The following is a 25,450-nucleotide window of genomic DNA, read 5'->3' as shown; positions in this document are numbered from 1 at the left end:
TGCCAATGATTTCCCTTTTTTATGCTTCCAGCAGCCTCGTGCTGTACCCATCTGCCCTCTCGCTATACCCCTCCCCAAACACAGATGAGCATCCAGCCAAAGGAGTAGGGGCTGGGAGCCAAATTCATGCCCCACTCCTCCCAGAGCAAGACTGCAGAACCCTGGAGGTCCCAATAAATTATTTTCTACAAACACCAGCTTTGCTAGCTAGATTGCATATTGCTCATTAAAAGATATCTTGCTTATTAAAACGGCGTTGGCTGTTAAATAGAGATGCAAAAACACATAGACACATAATGGAAAAAAGAGCAGACTTTTTTTTTCTCTTTACCTTAAAGTCAATGTATTTCAGCTACGTCTTTTATTTCCTGCTCTGTCTCCCGTTTCAGTAAGATTTAACCTCTTAAGGAAATGGCTTTAAATGCAGTTAAAAATAATGATTAAATTATGGGATTTACATGAAGGAAATCCTCAGCCCATTCATGTTTTTAAATCATTGTAATTTGTTTTTTAAAAGGTGTTTGAAGTCCTTGAATCTACCTCTTGGCACCATTAAAAAAAGAAAGAAAGAAAAAGAAGCTTATAATCCCCTAATGCACTTAAATAAAGCCTTCAATAGTTTAAATTGTTATTAAACATCTTTGGGGATTATAATTTTATGGGTTTGTCGTGGGGTTTTTTGTTGTTTTTTTTTTTTTTTGCCTGATTAGATGATGAATGTGAAGATCATCAAATACTCATCATATAACAAACTAATTACATTGTATAATCCCCCAAATGAGGTTTGAATTCCAACAATTTAAATTAACCTGGATGTAAAGCGTGCAGAGAATTCACAATGAGTGGACAAAACACTGAAAAAACACCCCCCCCCTTTAAACTCCTCCTTAGTTTTAAACAGAAAGGTGCAATTGCTGAGACAAAACCATAGCACGGGCTGAAGAAGAAACTAATCCTGTTGCCACAATTACATTTCCATACATCTAGTTGGAGAGAATTAATTTTTCTTCCTTCTCTTCCTCCAAGCTTTCCCCCCTTACTTCTCAATCCCTGCTGAGGGCTGTATGTTACAATGAAGAGATCTGCTTGAAAAAATGGTGGCAAGACATGAGTCCTGAATGTAAAGTCCTCCAAAAAATAATTAAAAAAGGGGGTCTGCAACTTAGAATCATAGAATTACCCAGGTTGGAAAAGACCTCGAAGATCATCAAGTCCAACCACAGCCTAACCAGAGTAACTTAACATACTGCAGCACACCCTGATGTGACCCTAAAGGCAACCCTTTGGAGCCCAGCTCCAGCCCCGGACTGCTCTGCCCCAGCCCCTCCAATAGTATTTGCTGCTCATGCAATCCCACCCCATAAAGACCACCTCATTTGGAGCTCAGCTTCTACAGTCTGGGGACATCCTAACCTCTTCATCAAACTATCAGCAGCCTTTTTAGCTCTTTGTTTTATTGTTGTGGGTTTTTTTCATGGTGATTTTATAATAGCTTTTCACTCCAAATTCATAGCACTCCCCTAAAACCTGATTTCACAAACATCAAAATAGACAGGCCAGTGTAACAATCTACCAGCATCAATCTCAACAAGTTCCACCACTATGCTTTGCCTAACTAGTTGGCCAACCTAGGCAACTATTCCAACACTTCGCCTAACTAATGGCCAACCTAGGCAGCTATTCCAATACAGACCTTAATAAAACGTGGGTTGGAAGAGCAACGATGAAAAAACAAAACCCACAAAATGCTAAGCATAAGCCTGGCCAGCACTCCTTGTATTGTTTTAGCTGATTTTTGTTGTTGTTATTCTCTGGGGAACAGAAAGGAAGGCAATTTGGCTGAATTTATCCCCTGAAGTGTTTCAGAGCATACTGCCTGCATCCACAGAGGACAGCGCTTGACTACCCTTTGGGCATACGTCAACTCAGCTCTGCACATCAGTCAAAATAATGGGGGGCTGCAGCATGACACTGAGTGGGAGCTATTGCCCAAACAGCTCAACAAGAGGACAGGCGATGGCCTCACGTTTGATGCTTTCTTCAATAAAGAAAAAAGATTTTCCTCCTAAGTGGAAAATGAGAACTAAGGGACAAACCTTAGAAAATGAAGTCAGTACGCAGAGGAAGACTTAATCGTCTTTGAGATGGAATAACTGCATAGGAGGAATTAAACCAACTTATACACTTTTAAAAGATTGTATTAGACCTCCATTTCTTTAAAATCTTTCCAAGCATTAATCATTAGTATGACAGACACAGCAATTACTGTCTATTTTGTTTAATTCCATGCCGCTGATGTGTATTAATATTATAATTGTGAGAAAAAATCTTTTGCCTTTGAAAAGGAGTGCTCCTAAGTAGCAGCACAATTAGGAATTAGCAGAGGCCAAGGGGAGTATGTACCTCACCTTTAATCGCTGCCTGGTTCTCCCCTGCCATTTTGCAGATGGGAAAGCAAAGGCAGGTCAAGCACAGGGGCCAAAAGGGAGAGATCCCTTGCCATTGACACTTACAGGCAGGTGAGCAGCAGAGCTCTGCCTGCTTCCCCCAGAAGAACCTCTGGAGCCCTCCCTGATGCTGATGCCTGATGTGGCACCCCGTGTCCTGCTGGAGTTTGCATGCTGGGCAAGGACAGCACCCCAGGCAGCTCATTCAAGGTGCTGCATTGCTCTGGCACTAACTGCTGAGCTGGTTCTTCTCATGTTATCAACAGGTTGCTTGGAGGACATCTTCCTCCACGCACAACACTTACTGCTCTTCTGAGCACACAAGTTCTCTAGGGGGGTTTCCACTTCAGCAAGAACATTTCAGACCGCAACACGGGCTTGAAAGAGCCTTCAAGATTGTCCAGCCTTGTTTTCTTTTGGGGGAACTGTCCATAAGCTCACCTACAGTAGTTTTGTCCCAAGATCCCAGACAATGAAGGTGGGGAATGCAAACTGGTTTTGGTTTACTGAGCTAACTAGGCAAGCCTGGAACTGCTTCATTGCTGCCAGGAGAAAGCAGAGCTGCCCTGCACTAAATTTGTCTGCCCCACCTAGCAGGGCTCCATCTGCACAGGGAATGGTGAATTTTTAGAGGTAAGCTGTAGCTTAGTGCTGTGAGGTAGCACAAACAGCAGCTGCTCTGTGCCAGTCCCAAAGGGTTCTACACATGAGCTCTCCATTAGAAGAGACCACCTTAGCAGTACATTGCCAGTCAAGTCCCACAGGAACCCTCCTCTTTTCTTTTGCACACCGTTACTTCACAGCAAGAGTGAAAAGCCACTTGCACCCAGACTGTCTGAACTGCAGAACTTGCAGGGCATCTTCTCCAACCCACACCTGAACAAGCTGCAGCAAGCCAGCATGGACACTACTGGCATCCCTGGGCCACCTGGGAGGGAGATGCCCCTGTATCTCACATCTGTCTGCTGGGAGGCAATGGCCTGTCAGCTCATCTCACAACCTACAGTCGAGAAGTTACTGTGACTGCAACAAACCAAAAGGGACCTCAGTCTTCGGGAGCAATGCACTAAATGAGATGGGGTTAGGGAGCTGGCAAAGCTTTGGCATGGCTGGCCTGGAGACTGGAATTAAACTGGGGACATTCAAAGCCCTCCCCAGCATCAGAAGAGGAATGCTCAGGCACGAAGGTTCATTCATAGTAACCCGGGACAGCACAGGGCAGGATTCCACGTCTGATCCCCTTGCTGACAAGAGTCATGCAGGTATCTGGTTTCTTGGCGCAGTGGGGGGACGAAGGGACAAACTGCAAGAGCACGGTCTCAGCTTTAGGAGCGTGCCCATGGCTGGGCTCCACAGGGCTGGACAAGCTGGCAGCTGCTAGTGTCACCCTGTCCCTACCTAGGGGCCAAGATGAGAGGCCAACACTGCTTGTCACCACCGTCTGCAGGGCACAGGCTTCCCTTGCCCAGGCCTTACCCCACTAGCACAGAAAGCAGGCTGGAAATCTTGGGCCAAAGGCTTAAATCCCCACAGTGGATGACAACACAGCAACAGATCACCAGGATTTGATGAAAAAGAAGAATGGCATTAGAAACACTTTGCTAACATTAGAAGGAGTAGGATATCATATAAACTCTTTAAAGGAGCTCCAGCATCCAGCTTAACCTTGCACACCTGCCCAGAGCTTTTCATTTCTAATCCCAGAAATAAATACAGGTAGCTGTGGCAACAGAAATAGCTGCTGATCCCGCCCCCACCCCCACCCCCTCCCCTCGATGATGTTAAATGCAGTGGTAACTTACACTCTGGGAATGAGAACATCTCACTGAAAAAAAAATTACACTTTTCTATTAAACCAGATACATTCAGACCTTTCATCGTGAAGCTTCTGACAAACATGTGAATAAGGTCTTTGTTTTCCCGTGCTTTGTTTTTAGAGCTCCCCAGTTATTTGCCGCTGTTCTCTGCTCCGAAGCAGTGATTCCCATGTCAGCTACCAGGAGCTGCATTGGGCAGGACCGGGTTGCCAGGGTGGCAGAATAAGCTCAGCCACATTTTGGGGTGACATCCCGTTAACAACTGCAACTCCAACCAAATATCTAGAAACAACACACACAAAAAAACACCCCAAAACCATAAACAGATACGCTCCATGCTCCTCCCCTGACAGCTAGCAAATGAGGCAAGAGCTCCGCTCAGAAAAGTTCCCTGAGCTGCCTGTCAGTAACATCATACATATTTTTGCTTTCTATGACTACTACAACTATGACATTTCCCATGTTTTATTTTGCATACGTGATCTAGAGTTCACTTACTGTTAGATGCTGGAACAGCCATGCCCTCATGATATTTGTGGCTACTTTGGGAAAGATGCCACGCTTTTTATGTCGCTTTTTGTCCTTATCTGGATCATCATCATCACCTGTGCTGGGGGAAGCTACACTGTTGTCCAAGCCGTCACCTGTAAATATAGTGAATCAAATTTTGACTTATGCTACCTTTATATACTTCAGCCGAAGCCTGGCTTTGGGTATAAACTGCACGAATATTTAAATGAGGTATAAATTCTTTAACATTGTAATTCACCGGGGGTTGAAGGGTCGAGGGGGAAGAGACACGGGGAGAGGGAGGGTCTCAGGACTGTGTCAGCCCAGGTCTGGGTTATCCTTAAGGACAGCGTGGCCATTTCTGCCACTGGATTCATCAATGTAACCCAAACAAAAAAATGCTTTATTTTTATTTTTATTTTTTTCCAATGCATCCCATTTGAAAAGGTGGGAATGGTGGCTTTTCTTCATGCTGTGTCACTTCCCAAAACTAATCCCCATCAGCTACTTTGGCTGAAAAGGCAATTAGGAAAGCATTGATGCTGTCCCATCCCCATGCCACGTGTGAAGCTGGGTGCCACATCTCACCCTGGGTGAATACATCTCTCTTGCAGTACCAAAATCTCTCCCCAAATTCACAAACAACCAGAAGATTGGCACACCGCTTACATTAAGTCTTTTCTATGTTTCCAAGTTACCCTGCCTTTTTGATGGCACACGGGTAGCTAACTGGCCTCCCCTCTGCCCAGCCTATAGAAATTCATACTGGGATTACTAGGTACCAATTTGACACACAACGTAGGAATTAACACCCAGCTTTGTGCTGATGCACCACGTCAGTGCAAGGTGTCTGCTGCTGTTCAACAACAACTGATCCAGAATGAATCTCCTCAATGCAGGGAAGGTCTTAGATACATCTCATCACATTAGCAACATGTCTCCAGGAGCACGTAACTGCACAGCAGCCAGCTCTGGTCTGGGCTGATGGGCTGGCAGTCAGAGCAAAACTAAAAGTTGCAGCGCTCAGCCTGTTTGCAAATTTGCATGCAATTTTTGCTTTAAACCCTGAAAGCAGTTTGTAAGTCCACGCAGAAATCCAATCTTTTCACTCTCTGCGTGTGGACTAAACTATAGAACCTGGCTTCCAAAGACATCACATTCGTAGCATCGAGGAGCTGTGATGTTATTAAGCAAGTGGTTTTTACACCCTCGGGCAAGAATGATCAAGGAAGTCATCTGAATGGGGCTAAATCAAAACTAACTCTGTTACCAATCAAAAGAAGCCCATCATCAACACAAAAAGAAGGCAGGCTGTCAAAATTATGACTTGTTAAATAGCTTTCAGCACTTAAAAAAAGTTATTATTAGCATTATATTTTTAGTACCTTCCTGACCGTGACAGATTTCTAACTGTCCTTATGACTTGGGCTGTGTCTTTAATGAGATGGCAACCTTAAGTAGCTATTGACACAAACAAGATTTTTATGAAGAAATCAGATATCCGATAAACTCTTTGAAAGCTGGGTATGTAAAAAAAGGGGCTTTTATACAGAGAAGCAATTCACCATATAAAATAATAATTCATAAAAGAAACATGAGCAAAGGAAACAACTCAACAGCATTTAAAATTCCACGGGCTAATCCACTTCTGTCTGAGAGAGGCAAACAAGGAAAAGAAAAGTATTACGCATTCATTGATTAAAAATGAAAAGCTTCTAACCTAATGACACTGCCTTTCACCACCTCCCTACAATTGTTGTGTGTTCCCCCCCACCCCCCTTATATTTTTAAAGCACACTCTCTCCTCATTTCAAACCCCCTTCAGATTAATTTAGCAGGCACTGCCTCATGCCTGATGGGAGGAGGACTCATTGATAATTTATGGAAATATCTACTATAATCCAAGGGAGATGACTTTTTTCCAGCTTTGTGCATCAATAGATAATCAAGGCCTTAAAGCAGCCTGAGCTTCCCATTACCTCAGGCAAGAGAATTCCTGAAAGCATGCCTCCGGGGCACCTGAATTATATCCTCCATTAGGGGAGGAAAAGCTTTCTGCATTCCACCTATAACACTCCCCAGAACCTTTCCTGTTTATTTCTGCTGTATGAAAGCAGAAGCATTAGGAACAGGATTTTTTAAGTGAAGACTTATGTAGATACAATGGAGAAACCTTTCAAGCGCGAGCCAGATCACCTCCTTCAATCCCTGGCAGTGACCTATCCCAAATAAAAGGTTTCTGTTACATCATTAGCTCAAGCCAAAAACAGCCTCGGCTTAATGCACAGTTTGTTCTTCCTACTGTTTTTAGGCAAATACTGCTACTTTACTCCCATCTGGGAGGGAAATTACACTGCTGGGTTGTAATCTAAGACAAGATTTTCATTGGAAGCAAATGCTTTCAATCCAGTGTAAATACTGGTGCATGTTCAGAAAAGCCTAAAACAATAAACCCTGGCCCTGTCCGACCCAAGCCAGAGAAAGTGAAAGGGAGGGAGAGGATAACAAAGCGCCCGGCTATCCGAAAAGCAAATTCTTCTCTAGACTTTTATAAATTGTTTAACCTCTTCCACTTCTTTTTTTTCCCCCCAGATTGAAAATTGATCCCGTAAAGACCGAACCGCCGAGAGAAGTCTAAAGGGTCGATTGTGGATTTTAGCATTTCCATCTCCTTTTGCAACTCGACACGCTCACCTCCACAAGGTCCCCAGAGATGCTGCCTCCCCCCCAGTCTCACCCCCCATTTCCTCTTTTTAAAGCAGGCTGAACAAACTTGAGGAGCGCTGACCAGCCACACGGTAGCAGCTACGGACCGCGTTTGTAAAATGTCAGCAGTGACTTCGTTCCTGAAGTTGACTTCTCCTGCCGCCAAATGAAGGCAAACTGAAAAGGTGGAAATAATCATAGAAATGATGCTAGTCCATAAACAAGCTTACAGCCTCATTAGTATAGCGGGAGGCTCCGCTGGGTGATTTATGCTTGTTTTGCTGATGCCATGAGGAAATGCCATAGGGCAACTTTAGCCAGCTGCTAATGGTTTCTGACAGCTTCTTAGCAACTAGTGCAAGCAACGCCGTAGCGTTTGCTAGTGACAGAAACCGAAAATGTCATATTATCTGCCCATGTGTCATGAAGTCCGTGTGGCAATTAACTAGTAGGCCAGTGACTGAGGGGCCAGAGGCTCTTCAAAATGGCCCGTGGCTATTGGGGGCAGAGCAGGCTCACTGCTCATGTCTGCGCTGCACATATGCACACTGTAACGCGGCGAGCCAGGCCTGGCCACAGCCATCAGGGCACGGATGGGCTCGATCCTCCCAGCTCCTTTGTCTGCGAAGTGCTCCCTGTCACCCCTTCCTTAGGCACTGTCAGTGAGATGGCAGTAATATGCCTTAACACGATGGCTGGAAACGGCGTGTTAATAGACAGCACCCCATCGCCCAGCTCCACGCACCCAGCTGATGTGCTGGATGTGTTTCATCTCTCTCACAAATGAGCCTGAAAGGATTTGGGGCTGGTGAGGCCAACTCGATGCCTGTTGGCTTGCTGGGAGCACAGCCACTCAGCATGGCAGCAGGACACCATAGAACAAGCTGAGGAGGGCCTTGGCTCTGCACATCCCACAACCACGCGCTATACGTCAAACTGTCAGACCTTTCAGCGTGGTCATTTGTCCTTCCAAATAATATTTAAGAATTGTTTTTACTAAACTTTATAGGCCACGCTCCAGCGGAAGGGGCCAACTGACAAAGAGAGGAATTTGTCCTCCAGTTCGTCCATGGACGATTTGGTGCGGGACCCGGGCCCATCCCCATGGAGCGCAGCAGGTGACCTGTGGCAGCTCCTGGCCCGCCAGGCAGCTCGGATTTCAAACACGCTGTCTATTTAAGCACACCCAGGCATTTAGGCTGTGCTATCTTGTTCCTTTCAAGAAGGGATAAAGCGGCATTTATCACATTCAGGCCACTGAATGGGCCAGGCTGGCCATGCCAGCGGGGCCTCCTCCTTGCGCAGCCGCCTACTGCGACTTCCCCTCCTGCTCTCCAAAATCTGGAGGCAGAACTAGAGGGCAGCTAAGTTAGAGCCTCTCCCCGAGCCATTCACACTCTCTTTGTTGCAGGTGATCTGCTGGAAACCTTTGTTGGCAAAATAGGTACTTCTAGAGAGCAGTGCTTATGCTTATACACGGCCACTGCTGCAGAAATCAGGCAGTGACTTCTCCCTGGGCTTCATACTGAAACACAGTTCAACATCATGGCCTGCAGTGGTGGGAGGATGGGGAGAATGGCATAGCCAGGTCACAATCCTGACTCACAAAGGCTAGAAAGTCAGGTGTCTTCAAAACTCGGCCTCCAAGCACTTGCAGGTGAATTGCAAGTGAACTGGACCATATGATAGGGTGGTCTCCTGGATTCCAGGGAAACCACTCACCTGCACCAAGCCAAAAATGGTCCCCAGGCTTCAAGAGCTTGGGCATGTCAGGAACAGACAGCTGCGTCCAAATGAAGTGGCCATGCAGCACAATACAGTGCTCACACGGCATTGCCCATAGCCTGGCCTGGTCCTTGTCTATCCTACATCCCAGCACACATTTGATCAGGAACTAATGCCTTCCCATGTATCTCTTCAGACCAAAAACACCATTCCTATGTCTCAGTGGTGAAGAGCAGAACACTGCTTTTCCACAACAAGCATTTTCACCAGATGTAGCAGGTTGTTTCTCACTGCCTGCAGCCCTGTCCTGTGATCAACCTGTGTCTGCAGTACAAATATACCACAGAAACGCATGCCATTCTTACAAAGCCTGCACCCCACATCTCTGTGGTGAGCACTGAAGATGCAAGATCCATCTGAAAGACTCAGCTTGAAGGTTTGCACATACTTTCATATTCAATAAGCAAATACAACCTAAATATCCATTGTATAAGAAGTGTCTGTACTAAGTTTTATAGACCATAATCTAGTGGAAGTCTAACTAAAACTACTGACTTCTGCACTAGAATTGGATGTTTCACAGCACTGAAGCACTGCAACACACCACCTCAATGGTATTTTTTTTCTTCATGGGCTTTTTTGTAGAGTGATTTAAAAGAAAGAAAAAATTACTAAATTTTTCTTTGAAAAGCACTTAGATATTTGGCAAGCAGGAGAAATCCTATACTGCTTAAGCCAAATATTGAAACATTCACTGGCCAACCACAGCTCCATTTCTTTCTCATTTAACCCCTTCAAAATCTAAATTGCTTTAGTAACCTTCTCAGTTGCTGGAAAGCAGGATTCATTAAGAACTTTGAGGAGCAATGTAATCTAATACAGAGTTCTAAGTGGCAAAACGACTTTCTGCAACCTTTCTTCAACACTGTATGATAACCTGGAGTAACTATTATAATCTCTGCACCTTTACAGATATATATCTCCAGTTTGTTGTGTACCCACACATCCACTACACCGACTCTCCACCAAGCAAGAACAGCCCTACTTGTGAAGTGCAACTTTCCTGCAAGGTACAAACTACCAACTCTCAGAAAGCAGACCCAGGGATGCAACATGGTTTTTGAAGTAAAGCGAGGGCAAGAGTGGAAGGAACATGCCACAACCTGCTGCTCATGGACTTAGAACAAGAACTGACATTTCACACCACCACCAAGTGGAGTTGGGCAATCAAAGAAGAACATAAAGGTTTTTGGAGTTGTTGTTTTTCTGTTTTTTTGGGGGGTGGTGAGTGTGCAATCAGCTTGGCACACTTAGCAAGCTGTAGAGCAGTCCCAGAAAGGATTTACAATGATGGAGGTCTGCTTGCAAATATGAAACGTGGGGCTGACAAGGGACAGGTTTATTTTTCCTTATCCCTTTAGGAAAAAGCCTTCTCAAATATACTCAATAAAAAGTTAATGAGGAGCAACAAGATTGAAAATGAGCGCTAGCAAGGAATACTATTGTGCTTTAGTTTGCACGCATCTCTTAAGGAGATGCACTCCATGTTTCATGCAAGCGTTCAGCCCATGACATGAGCAGAAGGAGGTTGTCAGTCACAGGTAGTATCCATATTTACAAGATACTAAAAGAAACAGTTGCAAAAATATCCTACACAAATATTCATAGATGGAGTAACCTGGACCAGAATAAATTACATTCTGCCATTTGACAAATTTTCAAGGTTTTTTTTTCATGGAATCATTGTACTTTGTTCTCTAGAGACAGGAGCACCTTCTTCTAGTAACTCAATCCTCCTTTTTGACTTGAATTCCCTTCAGGCAAACAACGAGCAAATTAGCTGTCTACACAAAGGGTAAGAACAGCATTGATGAATTGGGGAGGTTGGGGAGAAGGGGGAGAGGTTAAAAAAAAAAAAAACACAGATTTTACTCATTTTCATTTGTTCAGCAGCTTTTTACAGCTAAAACTAAGGAAACCTCTTCTTCTGCACAATGCAGCACTTCTTAATAAGGTTCACAAAACTCCACTATTATGAGCAAGATATTTCTGGAGCCGCACATCTATGCTCCGTATGAAATATTAAAGAGAAAGCAGTTCATTCCATGGGAAGCAAACAACTTTCTGCTGCCAGCTACAGAAGTTTACTTTGAGCAATTGGAAGCAAATACCCTACAGAAGAAGAAAAGTATCTGGTTAAGCAGAAAAAAACATCCTGCTCCAACAGAGAGAAAGCTTAAATAGTTTGTTGGGTTTTTCTGTTTGTTTTTACCTTAAAGCTACTATGGAGTCCCAGCCATGCCTTGGGAAAAGCTGCTTTTCAGCCACTCTCTACTCTGTTTAAATACAGGTCTTTTTTGAAACACATTCCCTCCAACCTCAGCTGGAGAGCTGGGCTTCCCAGTCAGGGTTCTCACCAGCTGTGTTCTCTCCATGAAGTCACCATGCACAGCTTCCACGCAGGTGAATTCACAGCTGGTTTCACCTGGGCTCACTCACTTACGAAGCAGGAACACAAAAAGCATCAGGAGCACAAGGCTGCTCTGCCATGGGGGAAATATGCCCAACTTATACCCCAAATGGTCACAAGGTCAGTTTCTGCCAATCTCTACAGCTCCTGAACAACTGGCTCAACCTGGGTGTTCCTCCAGCTCATAGGACTGAGCACAAGCAGCTAAAAGAAGCTCAAATGCAAAGATCAGACAAATACTAAGTATAAACTGAGGGACGTTTTATCTGTGGAAACAGTTCATTATAGCTGAGCATGTAAATAGGTTTCCTTCCCTAAACCTATTCACATAAATAGGTTACCTAAACCCTAAACAGACTTAAATTGCCCTGGGCCCTGCCTGCATGCCTGCTCTAGAGATGATGCTATAGATTTCATGCTTTACAACAGGAAATATGTGCCAAACCTTTGACGTTATCCAAACCACTGAAAATTAGATTTTTCTATTGGGAAAAAACCAACCAACCAACCAAACAAACAAAAAAAAAAAACCATTTCATTGATGGCTGAAATGACCCCAAACGCTTATGTTTGTTGAGCCAATCTAAAGCATTTTCTTTTAGGCCAATTCCAGGCAAGCCAAGGCCAGCACAGGTTGCAGTGTGCCCTGCAGGAACTGTAGCTCAGATGCTGTTGCCCCAAATTCTCTTTTGCAGGACTGGATCCCATATGTCACAGGAGTCGTATGATCATAATCGACAGGAGAAAAGCAGCTTAGATGTGGAACGGGCAACTTGACATCCATGATCTATCAAGCCCACACGAGACATTTCCAATTGGAAGTTCCCATGTGTTCTGTTTCATGTGAAAACGTTCCTGTTTGTATGCAGTGTATTTTCTTCTGCTTCTGTCACCCACAATTTGAAATAGCAGTAGAACCAATACATTCTATTTCCCCTGCCTCTGTTCCATCAGGAATATCTGACAATAAAAACTAAGCATGATTAAAAAAACCCTAACATTAAGATTCCCTTTGCATCCTATGGCAGCACCATTCACTCCCTGAAATACAGTGGTCACTTTGTGTCCATTGAGGGCAGAAATAAGAGAAATGAGAACAAACACCCCTGCTATTTTCCCTTTTGTCTTTTGACAGTAACATCTCAACTACCATTGCTGGTGCTTCCAAAAAGCATCCATCAGCTCACACAACATCATAAAGATCCATTTGCAGCAGCCAATTGCTCAAACAAATTCCACCCACTGAAACATCTTAATTGGGCAATTAGTGAGAAGACACCTGGCTCTGAACTTAAGCCACAAATTATTCCTTTATATCTAAAACAAGAGGAAGATCATTTTGATTTGTTTTGCAAGGTTAATCCAAACTTCCTTCTGAGAGTCTGCTGGTTCCCAGTGCAGGAGCCCATATCTCACAGTGATGGAAAGGAGGGCAGAGATGAGGGTTGGCCCCATGCACCTGGAAGATCCTCTTCCACAGGTGTACTAAAGTCTGATGAGTCAAATAACCGTGTGGTTATCATTAGCATTAGTAACACTTGCAATCTTGGCTTAGTGGATGGCTTTGGGACTCCCTCCACCCAGTGCCAGCACTGCCTAATATGCTCAGGAGCCTCCTTTAATCTCCAAAGACAAAACCCTTTGTTATAGCACACACATAACTAGTTCAGGAAAACACCTTAATTACAAAATAAGCAGCTGGCTCCATAACAAACCCTTGATGGGGAGAGTGTAGACAGAATTAGTAGCATTTTTCTTATGCTCCTTGCTGCCTGGTGCTCTAAATCCACTCTTTTGTTCTTCCAGCAAAGGCTGCCTGCTCTGGAGGGCCCGTGACAATAGCAACGGCTGCTCCTCTGGAAGGAGGTGCAGAAGCCAAAGGGAGATAAGTAGATTTGACAGAGGCAAAGCTCACACCAAATTTTCTTCCACTTGACTGTCCCTCTCCAACACAAAAGGCAAATCTACCCTGATGATGTGGTGCTGAAAAAGGGGCTACAATGGGAAAAACAAACCTGGAGCTAGGCACTACTAGGACTGCAGCCTGCAGCCAACCCTGCTCCACACAACAGCTGCGGGCAGCAAGCCTGTACCTTGCCTGGACTCAGCTACACCAAGTGGGGTTAGAAACCCCCCATTTGGGTCAGATGGGATAAAATCTCAGCGCGTCCAGGGAGGAGGCATGAACCAGCCCCAGTGAGAGGCCTGGCCACCCTGCAAGGCTGTAGGACCTCCAGGAGGAACAGCAAGAGAGGGGAACTTTCAACTATACTCAGCTAAGCCACCTTCTTGTTGTGACCCAGGATTGGGCATCTCCACCAGGCAGCTCAGTCCTTCTGAGTTAGCTCATCTTCTATGGCTCCAGCTCAACCTGTTCATGATGCATGTTCTGGCTTCATAGAGAATCACAGAATGGCCTGGGTTGAAAAGGACCTCAAAGATCATCCAGTTCCAACCCCCCTGCTATGTGCAGTGTCACCAACCAGCAGACCAGGCTGCCCAGAGCCACATCCAGCCTTGCCTTGAATGCCTGCAGGGATGGGCATCCACAGCCTCCTTGGGCAACCTGTTCCAGTGTGTTACCACCCTCTGCGTGAAAAACTTCCTCCTAATATCTAATCTAAACTTCCCCTGTTTTAAAACCATTCCCCCTAGTCCTCTTGCTATCCACCCTGTTTCCTATGACTATCACAGCTTCTGGTGTTTTGCTGCTTGTCTTGCAGTGCAAGAAAGCAATATAGTTTAGAGTGGTTTGAGGGGTGTTTTTATTGGCTTGTTTATTCCAAAAGCTAAACAAAAAGCAATAAACGTCTTAGACGGCCCCAAACATGCAGTGAATGGGAAAGATAAGTCAGATCAATGCTACAATGCTACAAACTACATCTAATGGCATCACCAGCAGGAATCAGTTGTGAGGGGGATGGAGGAAGGAAGGGAGGCAAACTGGCCATCTCCATGTGATTCCTCTTTTGAATCCACTTCTGAGCCAGCATTCAACCAGAACCTCACACAAAGCTCAAAACAAAGACAAACCATAGCAGAAAGTCACACAGTGCCTGAAAAACCAAACCAGAACGCAGCTTAAACATCCCCCAAAAAGCAAATCAAAAGGCTTCATGAGAGCAAATTCTGTATGAGGACACACCATGTAGGTGCCGCTCCCATTCCGACACCAACACCTTCCCTGTATCCATCCTGTCCATGTGGAATAAGTTAGGAAGGTTTACAGGCACTGGCTGTGATGTGAAGGAAAAGACTGACTTTCCAAGCATACTGCTGGGAAGAGAGAAGAATGGAAAAGAAGGAAGGAGCAACCTGGAAAGGAGAAAGGAAAAACAGGAGCCCTTGGATGAAAGGAGAGTGCTTACGACACCCTTAGCTTTGCCTTCATCTATAGATGTTTACTTTTATTAATCTTGGAAAAAATGTGATGCCTGAGCTAAGTAGGCCCCTAGGCAGATTTAACTTGGATGACCCGAACTTATTCTGCAGATCACCATAGGTCTCACTGACCTTGGCAGTGACACAAGGACCCCATTTTCTCACAGATGAATTGCTTCAGAATAATTCTGCCAATGTATTAGGCATAAGTAGACTTTTATTTAGCACTGGGCAAATCTGATCTCTCCTTCTGCCTCTCATCTCCCCAGACAAAATCTATTTATTAGGATAAGGAAAACCTCATCCTCCATCGAGCTCTGGGTACGCATCTCAAAGGCCAGGCAAAAGCTTGGCTGCTTTGTGCTCATAGCAACGCGTGCTCAGACTTTGCCTTCATTACGATGCACTTGGAAGGTGCTAAGATCTGTTGCTTTTGATTGGAGTGCTCAGCCTGTGTATCTGCGGTTAATATACAAATATTCTCAAACTCAGAAGAGAGGGGAAAATACAGATCAAAAATGGGAACATTCAGCTTCAGCCACAGGAACAAAAAACACAGTCCTCACCTTCCAGCACTGAGCTGTAAGGCAGCAAAGTGAAGCTGCTCTGAGGTAAGCAGGAAGACTTTTCCATACATGGGTTTCACTATTCTGTGCCTCTGGTCAGTTGAGGCCACCCCACATTGCTCTGCAAATGCCCTGCACGCTTCCTCCCCACTGCGGAGGTGGCTAAAGTGGCTATTACACTCAGTCGATACTCTTATGCCACCCGACACTTAATTGCTAAGGAAAAGCAGACTGTAACCACAGAAAGGGCTTTCTGGCCCTGCCTAAGGAAGTATCAGTTCTGAGGTCTGAATAACATCCCTGAAAAACATGAATTAGAGTGGCCCTTTCAAGCTGCGTCGTGATTGATAGAGGTAAGCAAAACTGCAGAAGAGTAATCTGATGAAGACCAGGCTGGTTTTGTAATACAGGTACACAGACACTCAGACACAGACAAAAAAAAAAGAAAGAAAATACTTGCAAACTGGCATCCAAATTACCTTGTGACAGTCAAATAAATCTTAGCGAATACTTATTTCCAGTTACCGCCGCTATGAAAAGGGGCCTCTGTAACAAACTCGCTGCAAGCTGAGCAGAAAGGAAACACAACTTTCCAGTTTCTTTGTGGACCACTTGCTTCAACCGCACAACTCAGAGCTGGCCACTTCCAACCTGCAGGCGAGGGCCAGTCTCAAATTGGGTCACTGAGGTTTTGTAGGCGCAGAAGTTAGTCTACAGCCACACACTTGCACTCTGCTCCATTGCACTGCTAGAGAAACAGCCACCGGTGCCTGAAGTGGAGGTTGTCTAGAGACAGGAAAACACTTTCACAAATATCTGCCAGTTATCTGAACTGTCACCAGCAATGCCAGCCAGCCTCTGAACCGCTGCTAATCACACTGCCATTTTCTATGCAAAGCAACTTTGAGTTCTGCAATTTATTTGAGCTGCCCAACCAGCTTCACCTGCAGCTCGTGGTTTAAGCAAATGAGAAGGGAACATAGAGGTTTTCAGCTATAACCGCAGGATGAAGTTCAAAGCTCAGCTGAAAAGTATTCTTACCTCCACATCATTTAACTGCTATGGAAATGACTTTGACACAACAATTGTATTTACAACGGAAATGATCTAAGCAACGAGCTGAACAAGGAAAAACACCCCAGGAGTGGGTCTTGCCCATGCAGTCACGTGGCAGCTTTCCTTCCTGCTCATCTCTCAGAGGTTTTCTGCAAAGCTGAGGTCACATACGAGCACACAGGGAGAGGTTTGGCACAGTGGTGTGGTTTCAGTTTGCTCAAAGACAACACAGGTTTCTCCATCCCATGGCGCAGAAGGGGAGCAGCATGTAGGTAAGGAGGCTGAAGGCCCAGAGTCCAGCTTTCCGACACCCTGCGGTGATCTGTACAAGTTACAACTCATGGATGGCGAGCAGAATTCCCTGCTGGCACATCCCTGGAAGCAGCTCACTCGGCTCCATCATGGGGCTTTCCCTTGAGAGCCTTCCCTCCAGATGCCAGATAAAGGCAGTGACAAAGTGCTGACAGTGCCTGTGCTGCAGCTGCCAGTCCCCTGCCCTCCCTCTGCCCCAGACTCCAGAGCTGGCTCCAGCCACAGGCTCTGCACTTGGAGCTTTGCAAGGATACAGAGACCTGAACTCCGTGTTTCTCGAGCAGGTCAGAGGCACTGCTTGCAATCTGGAGATAGATGGGGAAATAGAATCTGAAGGGAACATGCTCATCTTTGATATGAAAATATGAGTTCAACACATTCCCCATAGAAATTATAAGAACAACACAAAAACAAATCCAGAAGAAAACCAACCTCATCTGCTAGTGAGCACTGCTACAAATACAACCACAAAACAAAATGGATAAATGAGCCTTTTGGAATGCGTGCTGGTGTGCCTAAATGGACTGAAGGTGAATCTGGTTAGTTTGGGGTGGAAATGGGTTTAACTCTAGTTTTACATTTAAAAGCATCCGAGGGAGGGAGGTGGAGAGCAGTGCTACCAGCTGCTGTGCCCGGTGGACAAAGGACTCCGCATCCACCAGTACAACAAAGCCATGACCCGGTGGTCTGCATGCTGCTATTCCTCCCACATGAACTCATTTCATTTCAAGGTTTCATTCCCAGAGTCTTTCATCTCATGAAAGGCCTCCACGCTGTTTAGTTGAAAGCTGAGAGATCCACTGCTAACCACGTTCCTCAAGCCTAGGCTTTACATTCAAGTCCCCAGATCCCACCAAAAAAACCTCCCATCAAAACCCACACATGGAACAACAGTATCTGGATGGCAAAGAAAGCAGGAAACCTGGCTTCCTGAGAGCTAGGCATGGAGACACAAACACTGCTTCCCAGGAGTAAGGATAAATAGATATCTATATTTACACATCTGTATCTTACGTGTGTCAACATTCTTGCCCAATTCATACATGCAGTATTGACCAGCAAAGACAAGAGTTGCATGGGTTGGCAATGGCAGAGCACAGAGGAACTGCAGAGAAGACAGTGCCATGTGCAAACCCAGCACCCAAAACCATCCCCTGCTCTTCATCAGCACAAAAACTTCACCCTGTGCAGAGCAAGAAGTTCCTTCCCAAAGAAACAAGGATCCTGAGTACAGATGCACCCCTCCTTGCTTGAGGCATTTCAGTCAGGCAGTGATGTTTAGCAAACCTGTGGTGGTGTGCCTCCCCAGGACATGAAGAAAAAAAAGAACCCTCCAAAGGGAAATCTGGGATTGGGATGACTAAAGGATCCTGCAGACCACTAGCTTTGAATACGGTATAGAAAACTTGCCATCAGCGAAGCTCTCAAGGAAATGCTGGATAAGGAGGGCAGGATATGTCTACATCTTCTTTTAAATAAGAAATAAGATCTGGATGACAGGGCCCCTTCTAAAATTACTCAGGGTGAAAAGGCTGAATTTAGCACCCATCTATTACCTTATCATGAGGATACAACCTCGTGCTTCCTGCCACTGGGAATATGCAGAACTCTACTTCTTATCATCACATCAGGATTAATGTCTTCTTCCTATTTTCTCTTACTTACCAAAAAAAAAAAATATATATATATATATATATAATGCCCTCCTTGATAAATAGCCAGCTGAATTTATGTCTTACCAAACTAAATTTAAATGCAAGAAACAGGAAGCTTTTACTTGGAAACTGGAATTCCAAGCACTCAGTGGCAAACAATGAGCTGGGGAGATAAAGATGCAATGGAAATGGTGGGGGACAGACCTGACATGCTTCCTGCCCATGCTGCCTCAAGAGCATGTGTCCTACCGCGATAGGAGCAGCCACACTGCCCGCTTTTATTTTGGTAATTGTATTTGTTCCTGTGAAAACCCCTATAAAAACAAGTCGGAAGAGCAGACAATAGTCAGGCCGCCATCTCTTATAGCCAGATCTTTTACTTAACACTTTAGCACAAGATGCAATCAGTGGATCTTTGTCCATTTATACAATTCTCCCTACTGCACCAAGGATTGTATTACACTCTCAAGCATGTGCACCAGCCAGATCCCAGCATCAAGCCTTCCCCATCACTTCAGGAGATTGATCTGATACTTGAAAGCACATTTGCTATTATCTACTACAGCCCTTTAGAAATGACATTACACAGATATGGGGGGCAGGCAAATATTGCTGCTCTTTTATTATTCCTGCCATTCGCTCGCTTGTAATATCTGAAAAGTTCCCAGGTCAATGGGATTACGTTATCTGCCTCCCCGCGCTTTATCTCCTCCCCGCACCCCACAGGTATCCATGTCAAAACGGGACTCTCCGGCGGGGGGTTTCTTTGCCTCGGGTCAGCCTCAGGTCAAGCTTTTCACCGCTTGCTAATGCAAAGCTTCCCCCTGGCCTTCAAACCTCCCAAGCCCCAAAGCTGTGGGGCCAGGCAACACCCACACCACAGCCAGAGCAGGTTGGTGGCTTTCACCAAACACAGCCACTTGGCTGAGGTTGTATCCTCGCACTAAACCTGAAGGATGGGAGCCTTTTAACTAGTTAGGAGCAACTCGGACTATATTTTTGCCTACTGGAGTGAAGATCAATTTTTATTTAGATTGATTTTAAGATTTACATGCGAGAAATGGAGAAAATTGGATCAAGTATATACTAAAGCAAATTGTTGACTCCCATGAAAGCCAGTAAAACCAAAACAGATTTCAGAGATCTCATCTACCAGCACCTGAGGTTTGCTTTATTTCATTATTTCCTATACGTTTATGGAGCAGAAATTTGCTCAGCTGTCTTCCAGTTTTCTTCCTCTGAAACAATAAGCCTCCCCACAGAATATTCTGTACTTGCATACTATCACCAGGATGGCATATGGCAAACTAGCAGCAGGCAGTTTATCTTCATCCTCTTTGCAAGCTAAAATTAGCACCGTGCTTTTGCAAGGCCATACGATGCATTTCAGAGCTGCACGATACACCTAATACAGCTTCAGCTCTGTCCCTGGCCAATCTCCAGTGGTCAAGTAAATTGATTATTCGTTTTAACTGAATGTTAATATGGGTAATAGCAAGTTTACATTTATCAGCTGGTGAGGCGCTTTTAAGCTGAGCACTGCCATTTCACCCACACCAACCACAACAGTAAATAGAATTAATGTATTAGTAACATACAGAATTTCTATTAATTTGTATGAGGCTATTCTAATTTATATTAAAGCATTATATACGGAAAGCTGTGCTGAAAAGTTGCCTATCTGTGCCTTCTATGCTTTTCAGTGATAGGATATAATGGATCTTACTGAAGGGATGTACAACCCTGTTAGGAGCAACGTGCTCTTCCTGCTCCAGCCTGTATTCCATCAGTGTAGTTTGCTTTCTTGCAAGTAAATTCAACCAAGTCACCCACTTTGCATCTCCTGTCGATGTGGCTACATTGCCTGTAACACTCCCCTCTCAGCTGTTCAGCCTGGCACATTTTAGCCACCTCAGGGGTTTTCTGACAGATGAAATCCATGGGCAGACACTAACACCAGCACCATTCACTAACTTGGTATCTTGTAATTGTAATGCCAAGAAACTTAGCATGACACTTTTTCCAAAGGAAATATGAAAAGTCTTCCAAAAGCCACTGCACTTCACAAGGCAGGTTATTTTACCACCTTCCTCGCCAGGTTCACAGAATAAAGACATATAATAGTGGAGGAAGTCACACTCAAGCACATACATGAACAAACATATACAAACTATAAATATTTATAAACCGACATTCAAGGACTTTGTGGCTCGAGCTGCTTACCGACCAACAAAACAATCCCCTAATTTACCTACAGCCTCTTACAGCAACATAGCACGAGACCAGCTCTGTCTGATAGTTACGATGAAATCATGTCATTATGATTCTGATTTTTACACAGCTGGTCCCACGTGGAATTTGTACAGGTTATTCCAGACAAACACAGAAAAAAAGGAGATGGGCAGAACGCTGCACCAAAACCCTCCCCTGGGGCACACTCAGTGCCATAGGCAGGGAGTGGGAGGGAGCCAGAGAGAGGTGCTTTACTGATTAGGGATGGGAGGAGGAGTACGGCATGGATGTAATGCTGCAATCCTACTTTTGCAGTGCTCTAAAAGGAGCTTACACAAAGTTTTAAACCACGACACTTTCCTTGAAGCACTTCAGCTAATATTGACCGCGTTAATCCTTTCCCTTAATGAAGGCTGTCAACGCAGACGGATGTGGGCTACAGCCCAGGACAGCAGGCAGGAGCGTGGTGCTGGCCTTTCTCTGCACTCAGAGCTCTCAGCAAGGCAAGGGCAGCAACAGAAGCTTCTCCACCCCAACAAGCCTGGGTCTATGACCTCCACCTGCTGCTGAGGCAGAGCTAAGTCATACCTCCGTCCCAGCTCCATCGGGACACTACCAACTCTGGAATATTTTTAGCCTTCATCCATGTGACACTAATTGCTCTTCGAGAGCTGGGCAAAGAGTTCAGAACCAGCCAGGCTACGTCCATCACCTGCAGCTCTCCCTGAAGACATAACCGGTGTCTTCATAACCGGTGTCTCCTAGCTGGTCCTCCCATGCTGCTCCACAAAGGGTGGTCCCTGGGACAAACAAAGCTACCAGAGTCATCTCCCCCCCCATGGCAGAGCATTAGCCACACAAAAAATGAACAATGGACTACATAGTAACCAAAAAGGCCACCTCTGCTACATTTTTACTCGCTTGTATGATAGTTGTTCTTTCCAACCACTCCACGCTATTCTTGGGCAAAGAGCAACCTCAAAAAATCAGCCTGCAAATTCCATGGGAGGTTTTCAGTGCTCTCATTTGGCACTGAGAAAAAGAAGCCCATGTGCAACGATGTGCTTAGAAAAAATGATGTCAGCATCTTGCAGCGTTGATCCTATTAATTAATCCCATAAAGAATGCCCCCTCGCCCACAAACATATAATGTAATGCCAGCTTAATCTTACAAAAAGGAAAAAAAAATGCAATGCAATAAGATTACTACTCTGACTCTGCTAACTGTTACAGCCCTGCTTAATCCTGTGTTTCTGCACTCTAACAAGCTCCTGCGACACTGTATGGAGTTTATCAAAGCAGTTTCTGATACAAAAGGACTTATGTTTTAAACAACATAATTCCACGGGCTTTTGTGCTCTCTCTGCGATATGTTTATCCAACGACTTTCATCCCCAAAGAGCTCAGGGCCCATTGCCTGCTCCTGCTGAAGGCTTCGTTTCAGGCTCCACGCTGGAGCAGGGTTAGAAATGAAGTAGAAAAAAATAGCATCATGGAGGGGTGTTAGGCTGGTGAGACCTGCAGGGCTGGGGCTGCTCCCAACTGTCCAAGCTGGAGCTGGACGCCTCCTGCCCACATCCAGACAGCAATCTGCATGGGACTGTTCCCAGCTATGGACACACTGAGTTTCCCACGGAAGGCGAGAAGAACGCTCTGCTCCCTCCCTGTAATTATCAAATCATCCCTAAAATGAGGAAGAATTGAGAATCCTCCTTATAGCACATCGTAAAACAGAGAGGGTTCGCACTCGCATGATGTTGTCGGAGCCGCCTGCCAACAAAACTTTACGAAGAGCGCAGGAATTCGTGTTTACTGAGATGTTAAAGTTGTAAAAGGGGGGAACTGTATTTTTTTTTCCCACAGCCTAAACAAAGGTGAACCGAGTAGATTTGGCAGAGAGCGCAGAGCCATATGCCATTTCCCACAGCAGCGTGGTATTTTCCTCTGGGAATAAAACATTTTCCTTAAACTACTGTTTATAACTCTTATCAGTTCAACAGCAATAGAGCCATCAAGTCCAATATCTTGTGGAAAAAAGTCAAGGTCAACAAGTACTTGCATTTTCGTTTATCTTTAGCTGCAATTGCTACTGACATTCAATTGGGTAATAAACATGAGGACTGTCAAATGCTCTCAGCAAACAGGTGATCCAAAAGCTATCACAGGGAAAGAGGCTACTGCCAGGTAATCAAACAATCCTGTTGCAACAATTATGATTGGAGTGTATTCATTTACAGAAGCAATTGCCTGTCAAATGTGAATGAATATTGTCAAAGCTTTCCCACCACCAGGGTAGGAAGGGCAAGGAAACGCAAACTGCAGCGACTTTCTAGTTCTTACCAACAGAGGCACACCAGCATTAGCGAGACCCATCCAAAAGTGAGTCAGGTAAAAAAAAATCCAGTGCTTATCTTATTTCCTGAAATACATGTTTTAATAAAATATATTCTCATATAAAATCCGGAGCTGATGGCTCCAAGCAGATGAATCTCATGTCAGGCTGTTGCAGCAGCAATTGCACTGCAGGACAAGCTCTGGCTTCACCCACGATTCATCAGTTTAAAGGCTTCTCTTCCAACCTTAGTCATCTTTTTTTTCCCTCTCTCGCAGCACTTTATGAGAAAGGTACGAAGACGTTTTACAGCAAGCAGCCAAATGCCGCACCCTGTTGCATCACTAATCCAGAAACAATGCCTGTTTACAGGTTTGGAGTCACTGCAATAAATTGTTTCTCAAAAGCGGAGGCCATCTCAGGAACATGACTTGGCTTTTTTAACCTCTGATGTAAGGATGCCAATGACGCACAACAGAAGGTTGCTCTCTGCCTGCATCCGATGGCCAAAGACTCAGCTGATGCCAGCAAGACCTGGAGAGGCCAATGGGAATCAGGGCAGTGCCCTAAATATGGAAAGACTATGGTCTAAATGGGAAGCTTATTGGCTCCAACGAGACACTGCAACCTACAGGAGTGCACCCAGGATGCATAGGGAAAAAAAAAAGATCATATCCAAGTGACCTTCAAAGTCAAGCACTGCTAAGAAAGGGGTATCTTGGGAACCTAAAACCTATGTTTGAAACCAAACTCTAACCCTGTCCCACCCAAGAAGGAAAACAAGACAATAGGAAGCAGCTCAGGAAGAGAGCTGGCAATGTGGCTTCTCCCTGCTATCTCACCAGAGGTTCAATATCCAAGTTCTCGCACTCAGGAATACACTTGCACCATGCAGTAACACTTCTGGGGCCTGCACAAGCCAATGGCATGTTCAGCTGAGGGTCAGGATCATATTCTTACACATGTCTAGGTATGCAAAGACTTGTGCATGGCCACGCAGACGTCCAATAGAGTAGACATTTCTAATTGTATGTTGCTTGGCCTCAGAAAGATAAAAAAGAAGAAAGACTTCAGCACATTAATTTTTTCTGCTCGATTACAGGTGGGCTGAGAAGTCAGGAATGCTTGTATTTCTACAGCCACTTGGGAGAGTAAAGTAAGCAGTTCCCTAAGCCATTCTCTCTGCCAAGGATGGCTTCAGCCTCCTGCGCCCAGCTTTGTTCCCTGCCTGAACAGGGAACTGTTTGGCTGAAGCTTTCCCAAACAAAGACTCCAAATCATAGTGAGACGTTTGCCCTGATTGTGAGCTGCTTATTATCTCTGGGGGCTGACCTGAAAAACAAGTCAGTGCTTACGCAGAGATATTGAAGTTTCCTCTAAAAGGCAAATGGGAGGGAGGGAGGTTTTTACAAGGAAAAGAACTGGTTTGTGATTCTGCTATCCAAGATTTAGGCAAAACAAACAGCATCTCTGAGCACTCCAGTTAGTTTTGCCAAATCAGAAAGAGAACTGCCAGCTACTAACAGACATTGGGAGTAAGTGTGAATGGTGAAATACACCCTGGCAGCAGCAATGGATGCTCAGCCCATGCATGGCACACAGCACGTCAAGGCAAGGGCTATCTCACAGGCCTGCGTGGAAGTGGAGCTCTGCCTGGCCACAGCACAGAGCTCAGCACCGCCAAAACGCAGCCAACAGCTGAGTCGGGCTGATGAGACTAGAGAAACACACAGAAGGAAGGAAAAAACAGTTTCACGCCCTCCGGCTTTAGAGCAGAATGATAAATTGACATGGTGTTGTTATGAGCATAATCCTCAGCCACTCAATCACTGTTAAAAAATAAAACACGATTCCGAGGAGATAAAAATAATTAATGCCAGTGCTGCTGAAGGATGTGCACCTACACGAAGAGCCTCCAACCCAGAGCCACGGTTCAGGTTTCCTGCTTGCAATTACAAAACCTGTGTTTGCGGATTCTTTCTTCTTTCTCTTCCATCTCACGTCTCACACCAAGTAAAGAGGCACAGGTGTGTGTGCTGGTCTGAAGAAAACCAAGCACTGGCCACTTGATGGAGAAGCAGGAAAGGCAAATGGGACTGCGGAGCCTCCGAGAGAACACCCACACAGACACCACTCCTTTCAAACAAGCCTATTACGCTTAATTTGGGCTTTTCAATATCTGAACCCCCAGAAAAAGCGCAGGGAGCAGCCCCTGCTGACTAATGCTCTGTCTTTTCCAAT

General features: G+C 45.1%; 1 protein-coding gene across 3 annotated transcripts in view; it reads right to left on the bottom strand.

Annotated features, from left to right (window-relative positions):
- The window catches only part of MEIS1 (Meis homeobox 1), a 94,422-nt gene that overhangs the window by 41,464 nt on the left and 27,508 nt on the right, over positions 1–25,450 (bottom strand). For 2 of the 3 annotated variants that reach the window (XM_015856540.3, XM_015856539.3), the window contains exon 8: positions 4,763–4,908. The exons of the other annotated variant lie outside the window; for it this stretch is intronic. In XM_015856540.3, the coding sequence (XP_015712026.2) occupies positions 4,763–4,908 (146 nt within the window). The remainder of the gene's footprint in view (positions 1–4,762; positions 4,909–25,450) is intronic. 3 annotated transcript variants of the gene reach the window in all.

Source organism: Coturnix japonica, chromosome 3, assembly GCF_054131305.1.
Source record: "Coturnix japonica strain WE chromosome 3, WE-NBRP24, whole genome shotgun sequence".
In the NCBI taxonomy this organism is placed as follows: domain Eukaryota; kingdom Metazoa; phylum Chordata; class Aves; order Galliformes; family Phasianidae; genus Coturnix; species Coturnix japonica.
Note: the sequence above shows the minus strand (reverse complement) of the source record. Positions and strands in the feature narration are given on the sequence as shown.